The 24,138-nt window shown below is 40.6% G+C and overlaps 1 protein-coding gene across 2 annotated transcripts in view; it reads left to right on the forward strand.

Moving 5' to 3' along the window:
• HAAO (3-hydroxyanthranilate 3,4-dioxygenase) overlaps positions 1 to 19,492 on the forward strand; it is a 37,708-nt gene extending 18,216 nt beyond the window's left edge. For both annotated transcript variants that reach the window (XM_009932850.2, XM_075412896.1), the window contains 5 exons: positions 15 to 58; positions 11,541 to 11,686; positions 12,839 to 12,907; positions 16,867 to 16,949; positions 18,207 to 19,492. In XM_009932850.2, the coding sequence (XP_009931152.2) occupies positions 15 to 58; positions 11,541 to 11,686; positions 12,839 to 12,907; positions 16,867 to 16,949; positions 18,207 to 18,285 (421 nt within the window). In that variant the 3' untranslated portion in view covers positions 18,286 to 19,492. The remainder of the gene's footprint in view (positions 1 to 14; positions 59 to 11,540; positions 11,687 to 12,838; positions 12,908 to 16,866; positions 16,950 to 18,206) is intronic.
• Positions 19,493 to 24,138: the final 4,646 nt, after the last annotated feature.

The following is a 24,138-nucleotide window of genomic DNA, read 5'->3' on the forward strand; positions in this document are numbered from 1 at the left end:
GTTTATTATTCTAGGTTTTTCAACTCAAGACAATATCAAACTGGAAAACCAAATCCAGGTAATGCAAATTAATTTCAAAATTAGAACAAGTATCATATCTGATTGAACAGCAATGATTCTTTCTACATAAAATGATTAAGTTTGTGTTTTTCTTTCTGATTGTCTAAATTAAAGTTACTTTGGGAAGTATTTCCTTTCATTACCCCAACCACAAATAAATGCCGTATACCTGATTACCAACAGCATCTTGAGTGTTCATGTGATGCCATCATAATGACCTATCAGGTAACCTTACAGTGTGAAATCTCAATATCTCTATCCTTGCATGCCGTTCAAGTCTTATACTAAAATTTTCATTTTTGACTTTGCAGAATGAGATTTTTGTGAGTTGAATCTATACACTCTATACCTACTTGTACTCCTTTACCCATAACTGTACACTGTAATCTACTCTTGGGAAGCAAGGACACCTAGAGAAAGCCAGATACTTTTAGTTCATGTAGAGTCTGATTCATTTAACATTTTATTTCCATGATTTCTTGCATTATTTTTTATTTTGCCTCGGTTTGTGGATAGTGATTGCAACTTCCACACTGGAGCAGATACTCCATTTGTAATTCCACTCTTGAGTCTGTTGGAGACATAGGACATAGAGCGACTGTTAAAGAAAACTAATTTATTAGTATCTTTAGGAATCAGATCTCAGACATGATAGTTGCTTTCTGTATGGCAGCCGAAATCCGTACTGCAAAGATACTTGCAACAGCATCTGCAGTGGGAAACTTCTTTTGCTGAAATTTTACAATCCTGTTGGCCCACAGCTCTACATGAACATCCAGCATGTGCATGATCCATTGCTATTGATTAACATAAACTATATGCAAAATACGACCCACCTGTCTTAACTATGTACGAAAGACTGCGTTGTGTGACCATTTCTGCACCTGCAGGAACAGTTTCTATGTACTGTTTGCAAGTGCTTTATTTAGGTGCAGCCTGATCAGTTCTGCTGCAGGAACTACCTGGAGAGTCTCTGTGTCATTGCCAGGTTCTTAATCGACACATGGAAAAGTAGAAATCAGCATGAGCACAGCAAGAGCTGCCTGTGGGATCTCCAGGACAGCCTGAGATTCCCACCTGGGGAATTCCTGCACCAGTTAGCCAAATGTTGTTGTGAAGGCCACCAGTTCAGTCAATCCCATTGCTCAGCTAGGTTTGGAGTTTCAGAGCTCTCATCTCTGCAGATGACTGACTGGGGATGTCCTGCACCAGCCAGGAAATTTATGGCTCAGGAGCACTACATGTGCACATATGCACACCTGTAATGCCCAGCTATGCTACTCTTGCAACTACATGACAAACTCGAATGTCGTCCTTCAGTCACACCCATAACTTAATTCCAAAGTCTTGCCACAAGTTAAAGATAAATTTTAGCTCCCCTCTCTAAGAAGTTTTTGGAACCAACTCTCCTTAATCTCTGTATTCATTCCCGAATGGCTTAAGTAAGATGATTTTTATGAATTACTCTAATAAAGACAAATGTTCTAGTGAAACATTATTTCCACATCTATGCCATTTCTCAGCTTGATAGTCATCATAAAAATATCACTGCCTGCCATCTCAATCAACAATGGAACAAAGTTCTTACTCAAATCCTAAAATCAGGGAAAGATATGTTTTACGTGACCATCACCTTTCTTAAAAATGATTGACTGAATCATCATCACCAAACCGAAAAATTCACAGAAGAGTCCTATGTGTAAGATAGCAACCTTACAGTCTGTTGCAATTAGGAAATGGTAAGCCAGTCAGAAACCGTGCCGGAAAGACTTTGCGGCTGAACCAGCTTTTGGCATTGGCTATTTGACTGACTAGGAAACATACTTCTCAGAAATAGACCCTGTGTTTCTTACAAACAAAATACGACTGTCATCTCCAATATCTTACTTTTCTTTATATGCACCATCAAAATGTGTTTATTTTAATTTGAGCATGTCACCTGTGTGACATATTTGGGTGTTGGTGGCTTGGGTTTTGTTTTTTTTTTTGGGGGGGGAGTGTAGGTAGGGCAGGTACTGTCGCTGTGTGTTCATACAGTGTCTAGCAGAGGAAATATAATTTCAGATAAAGCCTCTAGATGCTGCTGTAATAAAAAAAATACCATCTCGCACATACTATCCTTGTTCAATACAGTGATTTCCAATAAGCATCCCTCACCAGTCTGAGCTAAGAGCTTATATGTCAGTAACAAATTAATTATCAGTGCAGAAAAAAAGTACATTAAAGATTTATATTGTTAATATTTTTGCAGAAGATTAGAACTAAAGTATAAACCTGACAATCAGAAGCTATCATACATCTTGACACTTCTTTTTTTTAAACACAGGATTCTGAGAAGCTGTTATTGATAAATACATTACAGAAGCTCTTTCCTTGTAATTTATTCAAAAGCTGTAAAAAGGCCAAAAGGCATAAGAGACTTCCATTGAAGCTAGAAAAAAGTATTTTTCAAGACAAAAAAAAAGGCAAGTAGACATAGTTATTTTGCTCAGAGCTCAATACATCCTTTTCCCCTGAATAGATTCTCCTCTTGAATTAGCTGCTAAATCAAGACAACAAATATTTGAAATGCTCTTGGCTTAAATCTTGCTTTAAGCAAAAAGCAGTCAACAAGAGTTACGTGGCAGGAGAACAGTTCAGTTTCTCCAATTTTTAGTCCTCATGGACAATAAGAAACTCAAAGTCTCAGTGTTGTCTTGTATGTGAGGAAAATACCCCAGATTTTTAGTTACAGAAGTTTTAGCTAGCACCACCTGTAACTGTCAGTGAGACTTGTGTTAAAAAAATCCAAATAAACAAACAAAAAAACCCCAAGTCTTACTGAGATATGAGTAAGTTGGTAATATGTTCCTTCTGGAGGCATAGCCAACTGGTAGGGAAATAATGCTTTGGATTTATTCCCTTCATCGGTGCTCTCCTTTTTTCTTAAGAAGCAGAATTCAACAACCAGCATGACACTTACAACAAATAACAAGCAACCACCAGTTTTTCATGATGTTTCACTCAAGACGTATTTTAATGAGATTTGAGCTCGCCTATGCAGAGGGCGAGGTTTCAGCCTCTTCTTTCAGTTTCTTTTCTGAAAATCCAGAATCCCCTCAGTTTAAAAGTATCAGCTGAAGCACTCTCAGGTTCATCTCTACATAAGCCTGAACTAGTTCCTCCCCTTTTTTAGAGATAAATGGAATAAAATGGAAGAAGAACTTCTTGAAAGAATCCCTTGATTTCAGCTCACTTGTAAAGGAAAGCTATAAATGGAATCAATCAAGCTCCAGCTGCTTTCAAAAAAACACCATACAAAAAAAAAACCCCCACAACCCTGAAGTCCAGACTTTTTCTTGATTTATTTATGGTTTCTGGCTTGGCCCTCTGAAAGCAGGGTACTCTGAATATATGAAGAGACAGCAGTAGCTATTAAAAAGGTACAGTTTTAGAAGAGGGACTCATGTACCATCAGGTGAAATACAATCAGAAACATATATTGCATGCAAGCCTTACGGGAGGCATCTTCCCTGGAACTGTTTTCTACTGCATTACTAGCTTCTTTTGTTATCATGTGTAGAAACAAAGCCTGACAAAACTCTTCCATCCTTTTATCAATAAGGGTGAATATGTTTAGGATACAGTCTAAACATGGAACACTCAAGATTGGTAGGTTGGGTTTACTTTGCACAATTTTGGACATGAGGAATCACAGTTACAAAACAACTCTTGCTACTTTCAGTTGAATCAGAGTGGAAGGCAAGATTCTCTTAAGGTTTCTATTTCATCCCAATTTCATAGTCAAGAGGACAGGAGAGAGTTCAGACAGACAAACCAAGGTTCTCATAAATAGCAATGGCTGAGTATTGTTTGAAAAAGTATCCAGAAGTTCAAAAGTTTATCCTGCCATGCTCACTGTACTAATCCAGGCTTCTTTTATCTGAAATTTGATGGGAAAAAGTGCAAGAAAACACTTTTCCTAAGTTAGGCTTGTTTAAAAATTATCTTTAAGTACATTTATGTTGTAGGTAGAGTGTCAGGGTTTTGTTTATCCAAATCAATTAATCTACTTCTAATTATCAATGAAAATTTAATTCGCATAGAAGATTTGTCAGTGGACAAAACTGTAGTGACTTCACTAGGAAGACTTTCATTGATTCTAGGTGTATCTAGGGTAATTTACAATCTGGACGTGAAATCTAGTTAGTATTGTTAGAATACAACACAGTTCTATGCTTGTGATTCAGAGCAGACAAAACCTAAGGATCTGAACGAGTATGAAAAACTGGGTGCTTTCTTCAGTCAGTTGGAGCAGGAATACCATACAGCCTAGGGCATGGTCCATAAACAAATGGTTTTGGGTTTCAGTAGTGCTATTAAACAAGTTATAAGGGTGAGTTCAGCTCTAAAAATCAGCTTCTGTATTGTCATCCTCTGTAGCTAATCCAGTGCAACCTCTGCAGACATATTTGCCATTCAGTCTTGTTTCACTGATGTATACAACCAATCAGATCAAAAGCGAAGAATGTTAATAAATGAAAATAAGAAAAATCTAAAGAATAAAGGTAACTGGCTGGTGGGCAATACTAATTCAATTAAAACTACCTCAGAAAAATAAAAACAAGGCGAGGAGGAAATTCAGTCTTCGTTTATACTAGAGCAGATACAGGGCCATTCTTTTGACCTTAAAATAACTGTATAAATATTTGTGCCTTTCTGTTGTAGGCACATTGAAATAATTCTAAAGATACTACCACTGTGGGTTTTTTTTTTAATTAAGAATGATGATTTCACAAATAAGTTCTATTTGCTATGAAGCTGTTTAGGAAACTGAATATTTGATTCCCTTTTCTCTCATCTTTTAAGGACTTCCAACATATCTAGACAGATTGCTCCTTCTTTTCTGTAATATGTTACTTCTTTCTGGTTTGAGTACTTGTATTAAAAGAAACAGCATATGAGCATTCAGATGCTAAGGCGTGTTCCTCTAGGGAATTTATTTTGCAAATAGCCACCAGGAGGTCTCCAGGACAGAACAGCATTCAAACCAGTACAGAGAGTCAATAATTTTAAACTGTCTAGACCCACCATGATTGTACAATTCTCCAAGACACTGTCTCTATAACTTATCAACAACTTGAATCTACCCGTTTTTCATGTAAACCTCATTGTCTCTATTCTGGCAAAGATGCCCACTTAAATACACTATTCATCTTTATCCCATCCTACCTAAATCCTTTAAGTAACTTGCAAGTCATGTTCGTATGTCTCCTGAAGTCCACCTGAACTTCAAAGAATATACAGGTGGAAGAAGGGAATAGAATCATCTAATATACACCTCCAATCCTGTATAATTTGCCATATGAAAACTTCTGCTAAACTTTTAATCCCAAACTACAACACATCATCCAAAACCCAGGACCGCAGGCTGCACCTTCTGTGGAGCCAGGAAAGTTGTGAGAAGTTCATTAGGCTCCTAGAACCCAGAACTCCTAAGGACCACAGTCACCAAACAAAAACAAAAAAAAAGTCTCCAGGAAGAAATTCACTTCTCCCGCAATACTCTCAGCTGAGCCTTCTCAAAGGGAGGCAGAACATAAACTCTAATCTCCAGGAGCTCTCCTAATACTCCCTCATGGGAACCAGGCTGCTACTGACCTTTAGTACATAACGTATGTAATAAATCTATCAGGGAAATTGGAAAAAATTCCCTATGAAGTTGTTTTCCTTTCTGTTCAGGCTTCAGTGAAAAAAAGAATCTAATATTTTTAACAGCTCTAAAGCTCAGAGCAGTTTCACAGAAGGTACGTCTTCTCTAATATGAAAGCTTTTTTCTTCCTTACACTCTTACATGCTCCCCAGACAACAACATCTGAAACAGAAAACTCACTAATGGAGTCAGTCTGCCATTTTCACTAGTGTTTCTAAGGCTATTTAGTAGTAATAGCTCACACATGCTGTACAGATCCTTGTCTCACAAATGTAGTCAGGTCTCAACACTTGTTATAATGAAACATCCTATTCCTTTTCTTTGGAAGCAGAAGATATGCACAAAGATGATTAATGAAATGCCCACAGTCATGTAAAAGACAGACTCAGAAACAAAAATTAAGATTCCTGATTATAGGATTGGAACAGTGGTCAGAATTTCTCAATACAATTTGTCATTCCTAATTACAATGACCTAGTCATATCGTGAAGAGCCTTTAAACAGAAATATGGCCTAAATCTTGCAATTTTGTTGTTCTGATTTATTCCCTTCCTTCTGGCTGCTGATACCTCCTTTTGAAGAGGCTATATTTCTTTATTACAAAAATATTTTTCAAAGCTTTTCTCAAACTTCTTTGTTTCAATTAGGAAAAAAAAAATGTTTTTCGTTTCCAGCATAGATTTAATGACACAAAGAATAATGTGCCTAGAAATAATTACAGGGACAAGTCATAAATTAGCAGTCATGCCAATTCTCAGGGAATGCTACGAAAACAAATACAGTTACACAGGGAAATGTAAGATTACACCAAGTGAGTGCTGTATTTTCAGCTAAATGTTTCTGCATCTATACTCAACAACAGTGAAATGAACCAAGTACACCCAAAGTAATCAGTCACCATCAGTGCTTTCGCTCTGGATTTTTATATGGAATGAGCTAACTACTTGTTTTTTAAAACCCAGGTGCCTGAAATTATGTCCCTCAGTCCACAGGTTTTATTTGCAGAGGTATTAAATTCCTGCTAGTCTCATTGACATTTCTGTTAACACTGAAAATAAAGCAGACTTTTCACAGCAGTTAGGTAGGCACATAGGAGAAAAACATCCTAGGGTGTATATTATTGCTGGCACTGGCAATTAAACATGAAAAGCTGCAAAACTGGCACATCAGAACTATTCATTATGATATAATATTCTTTAAGAGATGGAAGGGATGATTAGAAAGTGGACAAAAATAAATGAATACATAATTCTAAAATAACTTGTAGCTCCTTATCCCTAGTCTGGACCATTTTATGCTCAGATAAACGATGAAAAAATAAATAGGATCTGACTTCTCCACTTTGGATAAGGATGTCTTCTGCTTTTACAGTGGGAGACACCATTTGTGAGGGGACTTTCTCACGGCCTTGCGTGGAGGTGGGGCCACAGCATGCAGGGACAGACTGTTTCTGAGGCAGCCCAGTGACTTAGGATGGAGGGGCTTTCATAATTAGTAAGAACATATAAGGTGATTTAAAGATTTGAAGATTGTTCCATCTAGTATGTGCTGCCTAGAAGCGCAGGATGGCATGTCACTGAAAAATACAGTTTTTCATAAAGCCAACGTGTAATCAGTTTGTTAGTTGACACTATTTCAATATACTGTATTTCATGCGCTTTATTGTTCTTTTCCTTTGCAACAAATCTTGAAGAAACAAGGTTTGCAAGAGAGCTATGGGAAGAGCTTGGGGATAGTAGGGCTCAAGAAACATTCTGGGAGAAAGAGGGCGTCCGATTTCTTGACAAGAAAGCTTAGGCACGTCACTGGGGTAGGGAAGGGGGAGCTTCCATGTAACATGCAAGTTTGGGGTAAGCAAATACACCCACATATACCTGGTAGGCCAGTGGCAGTCCTCTTTTTCCTGTCCTCTTTATCACTATCAGAAGCACAGTACTCCCAGCAACTTCAAACTCTTCCTTAGATTGTCTCTGTTGAGGCTGTAGCTACCTGCACATGCACTGGCTGTTTTCTTGCAAGCTGTTCTCTCCATTTTTGCACAGCTTTGTATTCTTGGTCTCAGTACAGTCTCTATTGTTTAACTGAAATCAAATTCCTCTAAAACCTGTAATTTCCTTTTTTAAATATTTACAAACTAATTCGGTAAACATGATGTGTTTTTCAGCCTAACATGATATTACCACAATCTAATTTAAAGCTGAAAAGAGCTATAAAACCCATAAAGAACACATTGCTGTGATCTGAATACTTAATAGTAATGATTTACAAAAATGGACTTTACTGTTGAAGTATTTAAATAGATCTCCTGAACATGTAAGAGAATATTAGACTTGATGTTCCACTTTGTGGTATATTACTTGGAGATACATACACATGACTTTTAGCTGACTGGTTTAGAATTGCCATCTTCTTGCATTTTGCTGGCATATTTTTACCTTTACCATCACTGAACGTGTTGTCTCCTTGCCTCACAGTATTACTAGCGCATAAGAACTTCAGGAACACACCAACTCATGCTTCATGAGATACTGTTGAAAGCTAATGTACAGGCTAAGCAGAAATATATGCAACAATATCTAAATATAAGCCATTAGCCTGATAAAAAACACTCAGTTCCTTAGGAAGCACCAGGCTTCAACTCTGATAGGTGTGGGATCGCAAAATATTGGGTCCTTCTCATTGTAGCTCGTTAGCTCAAGTTCACAAGTGCACCTGCAGCTTTCAGCACCATGCGAGGGATAAGTATCAGGGTTAAATGAGGACTCAGTCAAGTAGGCTATTAATAACATCAGATATATGTCATGTACTTCATCATCTCGGTGCTCTCTTATTTGTTCTGCAGTAACAGGTAATCAAACCATCGTACTGGATCACAATAAAGGTTCATTTCATGCAGACTCAGTTTTCAAAGGCTGTTATTCTATCCCTGGGCAAGTGTCATTAACATCAAAATTCGTAATAAGCTAAAACCCTATCACAGACTAGGGCCCGCTGACAGGACAAGCATCACAAGACAGCTCTTGTCCTGAAGAACTTCAAGTGTAAATTAAAAAAGTCCACCTTTATTTGGAAGTAAATGAAACTGTAAGAAAGTGCCTGTACAACACAACCAAGAAAGTACAGCACTCCATAGTCAGTGTAGGATGTATTACACTTTATATTGGCTCCAAGTACACCGAGGTCACTGTTGACTGTTGTCCTGTGCATGTTGTCCCTGTTTATCAGGACAGCTGGAGTCAGAGATCACTAGAAAGAGGAAAACTAGAAAAATTATGTTTATAGGGAATAGGGGACAGAAGTTAAGCTACAAACTTTGAAGTTTATAGTTACTTTTCTTTTTTAGATTTGTGTTGCTCCTTGGTCGGAACAAAGCCAAGTACTTCGTTGTGGTTTTTTTACCCCAAATTCCTTGCAACTCATGGGGAGCATTCATAGTTCTGCTTGCACATCACAGTGCCCACCATGGAGACTCAGCTTTTTGCAGTCCATTCTCCAGCACTTGAAGCCTGAACTTATTTGTTAGCTTGATGCTGGAATTCTTAACCTGTGAAAAAGATGTATCCCTTTGAGCTGAACAGGATACCCATGGCTTCTTGGTATATGTCTCTTACCCTACCGGGTGTTATATACCATCGGGGGGGGGGTGGGGGGGTGGGTGGGAAATGTGTGTTTGATTGGTAGTTTTTGTTTGCATTTGTTTGGGGTTTTTGTTTGTTTAGGGGTTTTTTGTTTTTTAAACTATCTCAGCTAGGACATGTGTTTTAGTAGAAAGTCCTACCAATGGGTAACTTTCTTGCATTCCAAAAAGCTTTTCTAAATTCGAGACTGACCTATTTTGTTCTGATAACAGAAAAAACCTCTGTTGTCTTCATATTACTTTAGAAGGTAAAGATTGCTATTAGTGAAACAAAATATTTAAAAATCTGTTGGAATACTAATTGCACTGAGTACCTCTGTCTTAATTTTTTCTTCTCCTCTGCTGTGTGTGAATATATATCATATTTTAGACCTTTATTTTGTATCTTGCCCTAGCCAAACATCTATAGTTGAGCATTCCATATTTTAAGAACAAAGTGTATAAGTATTTCTAACTCCCTCCAAAGCAAGTTTGATGAACCTCTGAAAATTAAGGAAAAAAACCCCAAACAAGCAGACATATTGCAGTGTGAAAATACATCACCAATAACCTTAACACAGCATTTTAGTGTTATCAAACAATATAATATAGAATGTTCAGACTAGATCATGTTAATGCTTCCAGACCCAGATTAGAATAAATCCAATGTAAAGATTTTCTTTTTCCTTCTAGTGCTTCTTAATTTCTCTAGAGGGGTTTGCTTTTCAATAAAATCATATTAAGTATTTGAGTTAAATAGTGTAAAAGTAGGAAGCCTTTTTATAGAAAAAACTTGAAGGAAAAAATCTTTCAATCAAAAAATTCCTTCTTTTGCTGCAGATTTCTTCAGATTGCTTTCAGTATTTCCTGAAAGAGGCATTGCTGAGACAAGTCATTTGAAGAAACATGGACTTCTTCCATTTAATTTAATATAATGGAGAACAAATTTGAATGGCGAAACCCGTTTTTACAATATAAGGGTTAGCATCGCACCCAGATTGTCTAGAGATGGATGTAGATACTCAGTGCTTATTATGATCCATTAGACAGCAGTAGCTTATTCAGTACAGTGCTATCCCTTGGATGTGCTGACCTTCTCACATATTGTTCAGAGATTGCATACAAAATGGCCTTCCATGAAAAATTGAAATGATACATTCAAAACACTGCAAAGCAGTGAAATACAGCTTTAGAAAAGAACCAGAAGAACGTTGTATAATGAATACACTAATACTTTAAAAAGACCTACTTTATTACTAGTACCGAGACTAAGATTTGGCTGTGAGTTTATTGCCTCAATGCACTGGGGAGACAGCCATCTAGCAAGTTTTTCTGACATCTAGTCGGCATTATTACTTGAAATTACTCTATGGGTGTTCGCCCGTGGCATCTCAGAACAAACTACTTAGGATCACCAAGGCAATTGCGGTGTCTCTGCACTTCACTGTGAGCTGGTAAATAACTAAAGCTAATTTCATATACCAGCAACACAGAGCACAAATCTCAAATTTCGTCAGCTACACTGGTCCTCCAGCTATTTTAAATCCAATCAGTTATGAAGGAGGATCACTGTAAAATAAATCCAGCTACAAGTCCAGGAACACCACAAAAAAGGCATTTGATTAAATTTAACATTGTGATAACCAGTTTGCTTCACTGTGGTCAGTGTATTTAAAAACACATAGGGGAGAAGAAACATAAAAGCCAGTACTAACTACATGAAAGATTAACAACATGAAAGAGTAAGCTGATTCTACGGGTCTAATTCCGCCTATATGGGGATATGTAAGGGGTGACTCAGCAAATGCTGAGAGACTGTACATCAGATTTTACTAGTCCAAAAGCAGGGCTGAAAGAGAATGAAGAATATACCAGCAAGAACTAGGTAGTCTCTTGTATACTGTTTGAATGCACTTTTAACAAGCGTAGGTGCACAACAGTTCTGACAACAGCTTCAAAGAAGCAACTCCATAAAGATACACAAAGAATACACGCATCTTACAACCTCATGTAAGAAGTCCTGATAATGACCATAGCACTGTTTGCTGTTACAACTGACTTTTGACTAGATAACACCTGTAAATTGAACCCTTCAAGCTGTAAACAACAGTAAAATGTTTGCAAAGATCAGGGGAAGCAAGTGTCACTGATAGTGCTTTGCCTTGCTCACAGATGAGCTCCTGAAAGAAACACCTTTCCCTCTAAATTCCACTTCTGTGATGGAGCCATTCTCCTTCCAAGGCTGGCTGAATGATCATCGTGGCGAAATAAAACAGAAGAAATCCTTGAGTATGTTTGGAGATAACTTTGAAACAGAGGTAGGGGGGGGTCTAATTTCTCTGAAAGAGAAGGGTATTTTTAAAGATACAGCGAATAGGTGCCCACTGTTCAGACTGAGCGAGTCCAGGCCTGGGAACAATATGCAGTCAGCAGAGAAAGTTACACACCCCGAACAGAACTCAGGCTTAGCCTGCCCCTCAGAAGTCCCTGTCTTCATCCATTGACTTGACTCGCCTAGGGCAGGGGCTTCCTAGCTCAGATACTTCCATTTGCAAAATCAACCTGTACCTTATTTCCATTCACTTCCTTTGGGATTAAAACAGCTCACTGTCCACCCCCATACCCCCCCATATTTCCCAAATCAGAAACACCAGTGTGATGTAAATACTACTCACAAGCGTGTTCAACTTCCCTACATGTTTGAACAGCATTCTTGGTGCCAAGTCTAATCTGGGTGTGTAAACACACTTCTTTTTTCCCCTCCCCTTCAATCTACATGAAGTGGAAACAAGGAAAACTGGACAGCACCAGAGAGCCTGGGCTGCGCTAAAGCATCGCACTTCTCAGTTTAGTCAAACACAGTCTAGTTTGAGGGTAAATGAAGCTGTCACCATTTGATATCTGTGCTGTATGCACAACAGTTTACAAAACCTATTCTCTCCCTGGGTTACTTGGAGTCACACTCTGAGGAATCCAATGCATTTGACAGCAAAGTGACAGGTAGCGTGTGACTGTCAGGAAGAACACAGAAAGGGCAGATAATGAGAAAATTAAGGTCCAGTCTGCAGCTTTTTGTAATGTTAATAGAAGAATGTTTTCTACTTCAACAGGCTCTTGACAGGGCCCAGAGTTCATGAGGAGGAAGTGCCTGTTCCAAGAACAGAAGCAGGAAGGATATAGATTCAAAGCTGAGAGTGGGAGGAGGCAGAAGGAATAGATAAGTGAGGACGCAGAGGAGCATAAGGAGTGGCAGGTGTGATCAGTTCCCTTTTTATCAGTAGGAATCAATATGAGAATACCAAACATAATGTGAATTTTAATGTCTGTAAAAATAACGCCATCTTCTATGAATATTTTTCTGTAAAAATAGCATATTTTAAATGCTGTAGAAAGATGAATATGTACACTTTGGTCATTGGCATGGATCCGTTACTTTTCTTCCCTGTTTCTTTTTTTTTTTTTCCTCTAAGGTTATAGCTTATGGACCAGGAACAACTGAGAAGAGTAAAAAGAATTCAGATATCTGGATATGGCAGCTGGTACGTGGCGATTCACACTTGTTAACTGATGAGTTCATGTTTCAGTTCAGACTGAAGAGTAGTAAAGCCTTCTAACACCAGAAAGGGAAATTAAAATTGCCTTCCTTCTCACATAAAAGATCATCAACAGTCACTACCCTTCAGCTTTAAACTGTCATGAAAAATAACTGTAAACTACGGCCATCATAAAAATAGTCTCTCTTCTTCCTCATCTTGTATGTTGAGGACAGACATACTGGCATCCTCCAGCAGGTCTTGGTGGGGGATTTTAATATACCCTTCCCTAGGGTATATCTTGTAAATATATCAGAATGCCTCCAAGTGACGGAAAAGCATCACCTGTTACTTCTGCCTTAAAGCATTTGCTCTCATACTGAAGTCAAACTGGAATCAGGTAGAATAAACTAATAAAAAAGTCTAACTGAGAACTTGTTTATACTAAAGCACAGCAGTAGGTGATATAGATGCCCTTCATCCAGCTAGCTCCTAGGAAGCATCTGCAGCCACGGGAAAAACAGAAAAGCTAATTTTCATTTACACAAGTCAGGCTAGCCTGGGAGGCAGATATTTCTATCCACTCCTGTTCTGTTGCAATTCTCAGGGACCATCAAATACTAATTAAAGACATAACAATCTTGAAAGATATTTGTTTATGCTGCAGCTTACAGCAGCCTATGCACTCAAGACCTTGTATCTGGCAAGAACCTGGCCCCTCTGCTTGACAAGATAATGACGAGTCTATTCCAGTGTGGATGGACTCCTGTTAGCGATTTCTGTAAGCTCCCTGCTGACTTGTGAACTGCATGTCAAGACTTAAAAAGATATTAGCAATCAGAAACGTTGAAGAGGAGCTTGAAGTACTCCAGGAGGTTATCTCTGTAATTCCCAGAGCTGTACCAGCTTGCAGGCTGCTAGGTTAAATTGGTAGCAGCGTACTCCCAAGAGTCAGGCAACTTGGTCGCCATCACAGAAACGTGGTGGGACAACTCGCATGACTGGCATGCTGTCATAGATGGCTACAGACTCTTTAGGAAAGACAGACCAACAAGGAGAGGTGGGGGAGTTGCTCTATATGTGAGGGAGCAACTGGAATGCATTGAGCTTGGCCTGGGGGCAAGTGAAGAAGGAGTTGAAAGCCTGTGGGTTAGAATTAAGGGACAGGCCCACACGGGTGACATTACGGTGGGTGTATACTATAGGCCACCTGACCAGGAGGAGGAGGTTGATGAGGCCTTCTACAGGCAGCTGCAAGCAGCCTCACAGTCCCAGGCTCTGGTTCTCATGGGGGACTTCAACCACCCTGACATCAGCTGGGAAGACCACACAGCTAGGCAGGCGCAATCCAGGAGGTTCCTACAGAGCATCGATGATAACTTTCTGATGCAAGTGGTGGAGGAACCAACAAGGAAAGGCACGCTGCTGGACCTCGTGTTAACAAACAAGGAGGGACTGGTGGAGGACGTGAAGGTTGGAGGTAGACTCGGCTGCAGTGACCATGAAATGGTCGAGTTCAGGATCCTGCGTGGAGGAAGCAGTGCGATAAGCAGGATCAAAACCCTGGACCTCAGGAGGGCTGACTTTGCCCTCTTCAAGGAGCTACTGGGAGGAATCCCGTGGGCCAGGGCTCTCGAAGGCAGGGGGGTCCATGAGTGCTGGTCGCTTTTTAAACAACACTTCTTCCATGCACAGGAGCAATGCATCCCCCTGAGAAAGAAATTTAGCAAAGGAGGCAGGAGACCTGCATGGTTAAACAAGGAGCTTCTAGCGGAGATCAGGCAGAAGAGAAAGGTGCATAGAATGTGGAAAGAGGGACAGGCCACTTGGGAAGAGTACAGAAACGTAGTGAGAGCATGCAGGGATGCGACGAGGAAGGCCAAGGCTCACCTGGAATTGAAGCTGGCAAGGGATGTCAAAAACAACAAGAAGGGCCTCTTCAACTACATCAGCAGCAAAAGGAAGGCTAGGGACAACGTGGGGCCGCTGCTGAATGAGGAGGGTGTCCTGGTGACGGAGGATGCGGAGAAGGCAGAGCTAATGAATGCCTTCTTTGCTTCAGTCTTCAGTGCTAAGACTGGCCCTCAGGAATCCCAGGCCCCGGAGGTAAGAGAAGAAGCCTACAAAGAGGACGACTTTCCCTTGGTCGAGGAGGACTGTGTGAGGGATCGCTTAAGCGATCTGGACGTCCACAAATCCATGGGCCCCGATGGAATACACCCACGAGTGCTGAGGGAGCTGGCGGATGTCATTGCTGAGCCACTCTCCATCATCTTTGAGAGGTCCTGGAGGACAGGAGAGGTGCCCGAGGACTGGAGAAAGGCCAATGTCACTCCAATCTTCAAAAAGGGCAAGAAGGAGGACCCAGGGAACTACAGGCCGGTCAGCCTCACCTCCATCCCGGGAAAGGTGATGGAGCAGCTTATCCTGGAGGCCATCATCAAGCAGGTGGAAGAAAAGAAGGTTATCAGGAGTAGTCAGCATGGATTCACCAAGGGGAAATCATGCCTGACCAATCTGATAGCTTTCTACGATGACATGACTGGCTGGGTAGACGAAGGGAGAGCCGTGGATGTTATCTACCTTGACTTCAGCAAGGCTTTCGACACAGTCTCCCATGATATCCTCCTGGGGAAGCTGAGGAAGTGTGGGCTGGATGAGTGGTCGGTGAAGTGGATAGAGAACTGGCTGAATGGCAGAACTCAGAGGGTTGTCATCAGCGGCGCTGAGTCTAGTTGGAGGCTGGTGACAAGTGGTGTCCCTCAGGGGTCAGTACTGGGCCCAGTCTTGTTTAACTTCTTCATCAACGACCTGGATGAAGAGTTAGAATGTACCCTCAGCAAGTTTGCTGACGACACCAAACTGGGAGGTGTGGTAGATACACCAGAAGGCTGTGCTGCCATTCAGCGTGACCTGGATAGGCTGGAAAGCTGGGCAGAGAGGAACCTGATGAGGTTCAACAAGGGCAAGTGCAGGGTCCTGCACCTGGGGAGGAACAACCTCATGCACCAGTACAGGCTTGGGGTGGACCTGCTGGAGAGCAGCTCTGCGGAGAGGGACCTGGGCGTCCTGGTGGACAACAGGTTGACCATGAGCCAGCAGTGTGCCCTGGCTGCCAAGAAAGCCAATGGGATCCTGGGGTGCATCAAGAAGAATGTGGCCAGCAGGACAAGGAAGGTTCTCCTTCCCCTCTACACTGCCCTGGTGAGGCCTCATCTGGAGTACTGTGTCCAGTTCTGGGCTCCCCAGTTCAAGAAGGATGAAGAGCTACTGGAGAGAGTCCAGCGGAGGGCTACAAGGATGGTGAGGGGACTGGAGCATCTCCACTACGAGGAGAGGTTGAGGGAACTGGGCTTGTTCAGCCTGAAGAAGAGAAGGCTGCGAGGGGACCTTATAAATGCCTACAAATATCTGAAGGGTGGGTGTCAGGAGGATGGGGCCAAGCTCTTTTCAGTGGTGCCCAGTGACAGGACAAGGGGCAATGGGCACAAACTGAGGCACAGGAAGTCCCGTCTGAACATGAGGAGGAACTTCTTCCCTCTGAGGGTGACGGAGCACTGGAACAGGCTGCCCAGGGAGGTTGTGGAGTCTCCTTCTCTGGAGATATTCAAGACCCGCCTGGACAAGGTCCTGTGCAGCCTACTGTAGGTGACCCTGCTTCGGCAGGGGGGGTTGGACTAGATGACCCACAGAGGTCCCTTCCAACCCCTACTATTCTGTGATTCTGTGATTCTGTAATGGGTTGCTGCTTTGTGATGGGGAACAATGAGCCATGAAGCATGTTTTTATTGATGCTAATAGTGTCGTACAGGGAAGATCAGCTGCATATTTCGCTAGGCCTCATGAAACAGAGCAGGTTTGAAGTACTCTTTTAGTTGGAAAGATTTCCATGCTTACCTGCAGCACTTTCTGCTAGCGAGAGGACATAGAAAATTAAAAGCTGCTTATCTGTTCTTTCCCTTCAGGAGGGCGCATCAGCTGTCACCATGGATGGTAAAACCCTGACTCTATCTGCTGGTGACAGCCTGCTTGTCCGTGCCCAGTCTACGTGAGTAGAGATGAACAGCGGTTCAGTGCATGACTTCCCATCTTCCAACAACATAAATTCTGTTTATTTGGTCCACATCAGGCTGGGCACCAGCTGGTGCAGAAACACGTCTGTGAATGCAGCCTTTGCAATAGCCTCCATTATTCCTCAGGGCAGAAGTGTCTTCAGGAGGAAACAAAGCCAGACATTCATTCTAGTTCACCTCTTACGATTAAATCTGGGGAAAATGAAAAAGATAAGCACTACCAAGAAAAAGCAGCATGCAAAAGACCATGCATAAATGTAGATGGCACGAATACACCAATTGGCAATCACAGCAGATCCTCTAAGCTTCAGACCATGCATAATCAACATTAGTGCAGCAAGATTTGGGGTTTAAGATGAGAACACAGCTCTCTTCCTGGAGCAGGATGCATATGGCTGTTTCATAATCATGACACATGTGATATATGTAAAGAAAAAAATAGTGAAAATAGTTTCCAGAGAGAACGGAAAGGGAAAGTACTTGCCAGCTCTTGTGAGGAGTGGCATAAGCTGATAAAGTGCCCACCATGAAGAAGATGAAGGATGATGTATACTCACTGGTAATGCAATGCAGCAGACTATAGACAGGTGATAAAGATGGCCTTGTTTCCTACAGGAAAAAAAATCTAATAAATAGTAGCGCTGACATTTGCACCTTTTGTACAGCACTGAAAACCATTGCTGAAAGAGCTGAAACCATCCAGCTGTGCACAAACTGTTCTCTGCACCTATGATTCCAACAGGTAGCCACCTCCCCCCTTCACCATTACTTCCATCTCTTCTGTGAAATCACTTAAATTAATTCCCAGTCCTGCAGTCCAGTCAATGAGCCTGTATTTTCAAAATCATGGCACGGTGCATGTGCAGAGATCTGCCAGCACAGTCCATACTGCATTAAGACATTTATCAGATCTGTACAGCAGGAACCTTTTATTCGCTGTTGCACGCTGATTGATCTTTGGCCATATCTGCAACTGGCACAGAAACAGCTAATACAAAAGTGATGACCACAAGAAAAATACTATTGAACTTCTTATTTCATTAAAATAATATCTGTACTGGGGTGATTCCCTTCCAATCCTCACGTCACCAGAATCAGAACAGATGCCCTCCCCCTTGGTTCATCCATAAGTAGGTACACATTCTTCCCCACCATGTCGTGATGTTTGGCTTATGTTAGTGATGGCAAAGAGTAATATACATATACATTGGATCATCTCTCTATTTTTCCAGGTACTGCTGGAAGAGAACAGAAGAATGTGTTGCGCTCTGCATTGCTCAGGATCCAAAACGCAAGCAGCCTTATACCTAGCTCCTGTGCCAGTTGACTTTGATGACAACTTCATTTTAACCTACTTATCTTAATGATCTTTCAATCAGAATGTCTGGAACTTTGACTAGTCTAACACAATGATTACACTGAATTAAGTGGAGTCAAGTGCCGTGCTTTTTTCCCCCTGAGTAGTTAAAGTTTCAATACAACCTACCATCAGTAATTTTTTTTAAAAACAAACAGAACAATAGTTCTTATCCGAAAGGAAATGAAAACAGATCCAAGTAGCAGGATTACTTATACAGTAATACATATGATACTATCTAGAATAAGTTAAAGGCTTTTCAAATGCAAGTCTCTGCCACAAGATGTAGAAATGGAGATAGGACAGATACTGCTATGCCTACTTAGGTAACAGCCTTCATTTCTTTGTCTCAGTTTTGTCATTTGTAATAAACTGGGTATAACATTAGTTACCCAGCCCACAGTAAGGGAGCTTTAACTGGCAGTAGCTCACAGATATTTGGCTAAAAGGCCCTTTGAAAAACAAAGCAAACTATCTGCTGCACTGCTCGAGGTTCTCAGTGCTTTGTGAAAGGGAGGAAGATGCATTAGTAAAGGAGGAAGCAGCACCTGCAACAACATCAAGCATTACTTAGATTATCACTGTACTTGCTTCAGGTAACTTATTACCAGTTTACCGAATCCAGCACTGCTGCATCAATCACAGCTATCAGTAACGTGTCACGCACACCATGCTGGATGCTCTCTATACACTACACCATCAAGAACATAGCACTACAGTATGACTAATGCAGGAGGCATCCAGGTCATGGGTATTCCTGTGCAGCAGAAATCTCAAGTCAAATTAGCCCAAGAAGCATGTTGGGGAACAAGGCAGCAGAAAAATTATTATAGTCAGTTTCTACTAAGTGCTGCTTCTTTTTGAACAATGAGCTTTCTTGAAGAAATAACAAGTGTCAAATTATCATTTCCTGATTTTATTCCAGGAACTCTCCAGAGGGGGTTTAGTTTTTTTGGTTTTGGGGTTTTGTTTGTTTGTTTTTTAATTGTTTTTCACATTACTAACATCAGGAAACAGGTTGCTTAAATGTCTGCAGGTATTATCAATTACAAGTTTGAGAAAGAAAGTTACATTTCTTGATTTTTTTTGTCATTCTAAGTTCAGAAAATATTTCTTTAATATATCTATCACTTACAAAGCTTATTAAACTGAGATGTCATATGTGTTTTATTCAAGTGTTCATTCTTCCGAAGAGAGTCTCAGATGGCTTGGCTTTAATCTATAACTTCTATTTAAGTTCACTAGCTTTTCTAGTAAAGCATACAGTAGAATTTTGCTACATCCTCCTAATAACAGAGGAACCTAATTTGAGAAATTGAGCTTAGTCCTTAAGGCTATTATGGGTGTGAAGTATGACATGTGAAAAGGAGCTGTAACATTTGCTTTGAACAAGGGAGTCCCTTGATTACCATTGGTATTGGTGTGTCTATGCATCTGCAAAATGGCCTGCTCCTTGAGTGAACATCTATGGTTGAGGGATCCAGGGTACCAAAGTGTTATATTTTTAGTCCACCAGTTAGAGGGTAACCACAGAACTATTTCCATATTTCACAATGAATGATAAGTGAATAAAACACAGCAACACATAGAACAATGTCCAGAATAATCAACAGCTCTTCACTGATCCAGAGGCAGAGCGCCATGGAAATTTCAGAATAAAAATTAAGGCACCTCTGGAGTAGATATGTCCCAGGATTTAAAATAAAGGCTCCACTCAAACTATATTTGTGATGACATCCTTTTATGACAGCTTGTTCTTGAACATCTGAATTCTACCAAAGTCCTGTGCTAGGTGCCTCAAATCAGAGCAAGGACCTGACCAGGCAGTTCTGCCACTGCCTGTGGTGCTCAGAAACCAGGAGTGAGCAGGTCATCAATTAAGTTCTGAGGAGCTGCTGTCATCTAAAAACTAGGTAAGAGGCATCCAGTCTCATAAGTATGCCTAAGAATCAGGATCAAACCAGTATGAGGAGATTTATAAAAAGGCTTAGATACCAAGTACTGGGAGAAGAGAATTTTGTGTTGTGGTGTTTCTTTTGAAAATTACTTCAGTTGTTTTTTTTCACTCCTTGCTGCCCCCCCCCCCCCCCCCGCAATTCAATAATTATTTGATAGCCACAGCACAAATGAGAGCAAAGAGAACTTGTCATTCACTCTTTCCAAGCTGCTTAACTACTGTGATTTAGAAACCTGCACATCTCCTCTTCCAAGTCCTCAGATAGTTCCAGGGGACTCCTGATCAGTCAGTGAATCTTTTTCAGGTGCTTTATTCTTCCTCTGTATTAGATATATTGCAAACTGCCCCAAAAATGGTAAATTATAATTAGATGAACCCATGCATCTCTGTTTACAAGGAAGCTGGCGAGATGGAAGTTTGATTCCTGGAGTCCTTTTAGCTGTTAGACGCTGTATCTGTGTATGCATGGTCAGCTCAGTAGATACTTTGGCACCAGAGCTGTTAGGATCACAGTCTAGGGACTCCAGTGCTAATCTTGCCTCATAAAGATTGATTCCAGGCTTAGGTCAGTGGCAAAGGCTTGGTTAGGCATGTTGTCTGCATAGTGCCCTAATGCACTCCTGTTGGCAGCGTGCTTGTTCATGTATGTCCATGACAGCACACCAGTGCAAAACCATCTCCTGTGTGTATACATGACTGGTTTTCTTTATAGCTTTTTCTATACAAGGTGCATCTGCACCCTGTTTTAGGCACCCAGTTTCTATCTGAATCATATTGATATGGTGTCACCTCATACTTAATAAATTTATTATGTTTTGGCAGGATTGTGCTAACCTCATTAGTACAGTATTGCATAGACAGTCTATCTGTTGATCACTGTTTCTTCAAGACTCAAAAGCAAAGCCTTTATACAAATATATATTCTAAGCAGTATTACAATAAAGCCTACACAGACCAGCCATACCTGCACCATGCTTCATAAATGAATTATTGCCTTAAAACACATGCAGGTTGCCTGGAATCACAAGCTGGAGCTGACTTGAAAGCTTACAAACACAAAGGAGTTTGAGTCTACCTACAAGCATCCACAGAGAGTCATTCCAAGCCTGAATCTCACCTATCCTGGAAGTCAGCAAGAGCTTTCCTCTTCAAACAAAGAGGTGACGTGGTCTAATCCTGCCAGTTGTTGAGTAAGGTATCAAAAGAGGCTGCAGCTGTTCAGTGGCTTTAAAATGTTTAATCCCGATTAGAAAACTGGTATTGCTTGAAGTAATCATAAAACTTAAAAAAAAAGAAATAATCCTGGTACAGTAAATAAAGCTTATGTCTTCACCAGCTGTTTCTGTAATATTGAAAATAAGACTTACAAAAAAACAACTTTATGCAAAACACATATGTTTGTGGTTCTGAGAGAACTATAAAGCAATGACCTTCGCAGATCATGTAGTAAACAAATTGGAGATCAAGAGCACAGCTGAAGATTGCCCAATTAAACAAAAAATAAAATAACACAGAACAGCTAAGGCAAGATAATGATCTAATGCTAACTACATTTCATCTTGCAATGCATACAACTTGTGAAAGTCAAGAGAGGAACTCCTCTTCCTCCATGCTTATTTATTTTTAGATCTTGGTTGTTCCTTTGAATTAAAAAACCCTACCAGAGACAGAAAACTAGGCTAGGTGAACCAGTAAACTGGTAAAATCAGGTGTATTGTAGTAAACTCTTTTCTCAAACCCACACAGCATTTAGTCACACCTATAAACCAATCTTCTCCTGTTGCATTAAGATAATAAATGCTTTCATTCATTTCATTTTCAAAGCATTCATTGTACTCTGATTTCAGCTCTCCAGCCACATTTATTTTATAGAACAGATGCACAGAAAGCAACCCTCCCACCATCACTGCATACAAGTAAAGGAAGGAAAATTACTTAAGCTATTTAACAAGCTATCCTACAAAACCAGCTTCTATTCCTAATGCAGGCATTTAGTGGCTTTGGGGTTTCTTGTTATTTATTTTATTTTCAGTTAATAATCCAGAGTGCACTTGAATGACCAATTCAGGCTAATGAAGGTCATCATCTGTTTCTGACTGAATACACAAGTACTTGTAGAGCTACTCTTTCACACTTGCAGAGCTACTCTTCAAAATCAAAGTATGAAGAATAATAGTGGGTTGGACTCAAAGTAAAATTGTTGATTTTAAAGTAATAATGAAGACAACAAAGTTAATATCCATCCTGCAGCTCAGAGCCAATACTTGACCTACAGGTCCTAGTGCTATCTGGAACAGAAAGATCTTATGCTGGTTCCAGTGAGCAATATTGTCAGTGATTGTCCAGAAAGTATGGAAGTGCATAAAAACTCTCCCTTTAAATTTTACTAGAATTTTGATTGAAGCTTGAAAGCTAGAGTAATACACACACACACAAAGTCAAACAGTTTATATTCAGCACCTTTCCAGAAACAAGCCCTGAAATGCCAAAGTGATTAGGCAAATCAATCCCAATGCAGACATCAGATTCCCTTCTGACACAGCTCTCTGGTTTAGGGTCTACAAATCTTAGAACAATTCTTTATAAATTGCTGTTGCTCTAGGTTAAATACACCTCCAAGATCTTTGGCCCGGTAATTCATTGTAAGTTGCATCAGGACCACATGCTGGAAGATTTGAACACTGCTTTGTATTTTTAGAGTTGCTAAATAGATGCATGTACCTGGCCATTACACAGCTAAATGAAAAAATTACGTCCCTGATTTGGGAGATAAATTATACTTAAGTTGGAGCAAAATCATTTCAGTTCGAAAACCATGACATTATATAACCTCATAAGCCACTGAGAAAGATCATAGAATTATAGCATAGTTTGGGTTGGAAGGCACCTTTACTGGTCATCTCATCTAACCCTCCTGCAATGAGCAGGGACATCTACTACTAGATCAGGTTGCTCAGAGCCCTGTCCAGCCTGACCTTGAATGTTTCCAGGGCTGGGGCACCTACTACCTCTCTGGGCAACCTATTCCATATGACAAAGTAAACTAAGCATAAGCACATTTGGAGCTTCAGTGAGGAATTCGAGTACATCTTTATTATATCAGAGAAAAATAGGACTTCTGCAATGCTGTACAACTATAGCAAAAATGTTATTTAAAGATGCTTTAATGTTTTTCCCCTTGAAGGAAACTATTTTGCTTAGAAGGCAATACTAAAGCATGTAGGTGATGAAGCTTATCCTTCACTCATAGCAGAGACTCGAACTCTTCTATATGATAAGTTGCCCATAAATTCAAACCATACGCTTTATAGTTTGAAAATAAATTTGACAATCCAATTGAGTAAAGCAGCTAAACATGTGCCAATGCATAGAACTGAAGCGTGAAACTTCAAAATGCAATTTACAAATCACAGAATCATTAAGGTTGGAAAAGAACTCTAAGATCACCAAGTCCAACTGCCAACCCAACACCACCTCCCCTGATGCAACTTGAGGTCATTGTCTCTCATCCTATCGCTAGTTAGTTGGGAGAAGAGACACACACCCACCTCACTACAACCCCTTTCAGGTAGTTGTCGAGAGCAGTAAGGTCCCCCCTCAGCCTCCTCTTCTCCAGACTAAACAGCCCCAGCTCCTTCAGCTGCTCCTCATAAGATTTGTTCTCCAGACCCCTCACCAGCCTCATTACCCTTCTCTGGACACGCTCCAGCACCTCAGTGCCCTTCTTGTAGTGAGGGGCCAAAAAACTGAACACAGTACTCGCAGTGCGGCCTCACCAGTGCCGAGTACAGGGGCACGATCACCTCCCTGCTCCTGCTGGCCACGCTATTCCTGATACAAGCCAGGATGC

This window comes from Opisthocomus hoazin, chromosome 2, assembly GCF_030867145.1.
Source record: "Opisthocomus hoazin isolate bOpiHoa1 chromosome 2, bOpiHoa1.hap1, whole genome shotgun sequence".
In the NCBI taxonomy this organism is placed as follows: Eukaryota; Metazoa; Chordata; class Aves; order Opisthocomiformes; family Opisthocomidae; genus Opisthocomus; species Opisthocomus hoazin.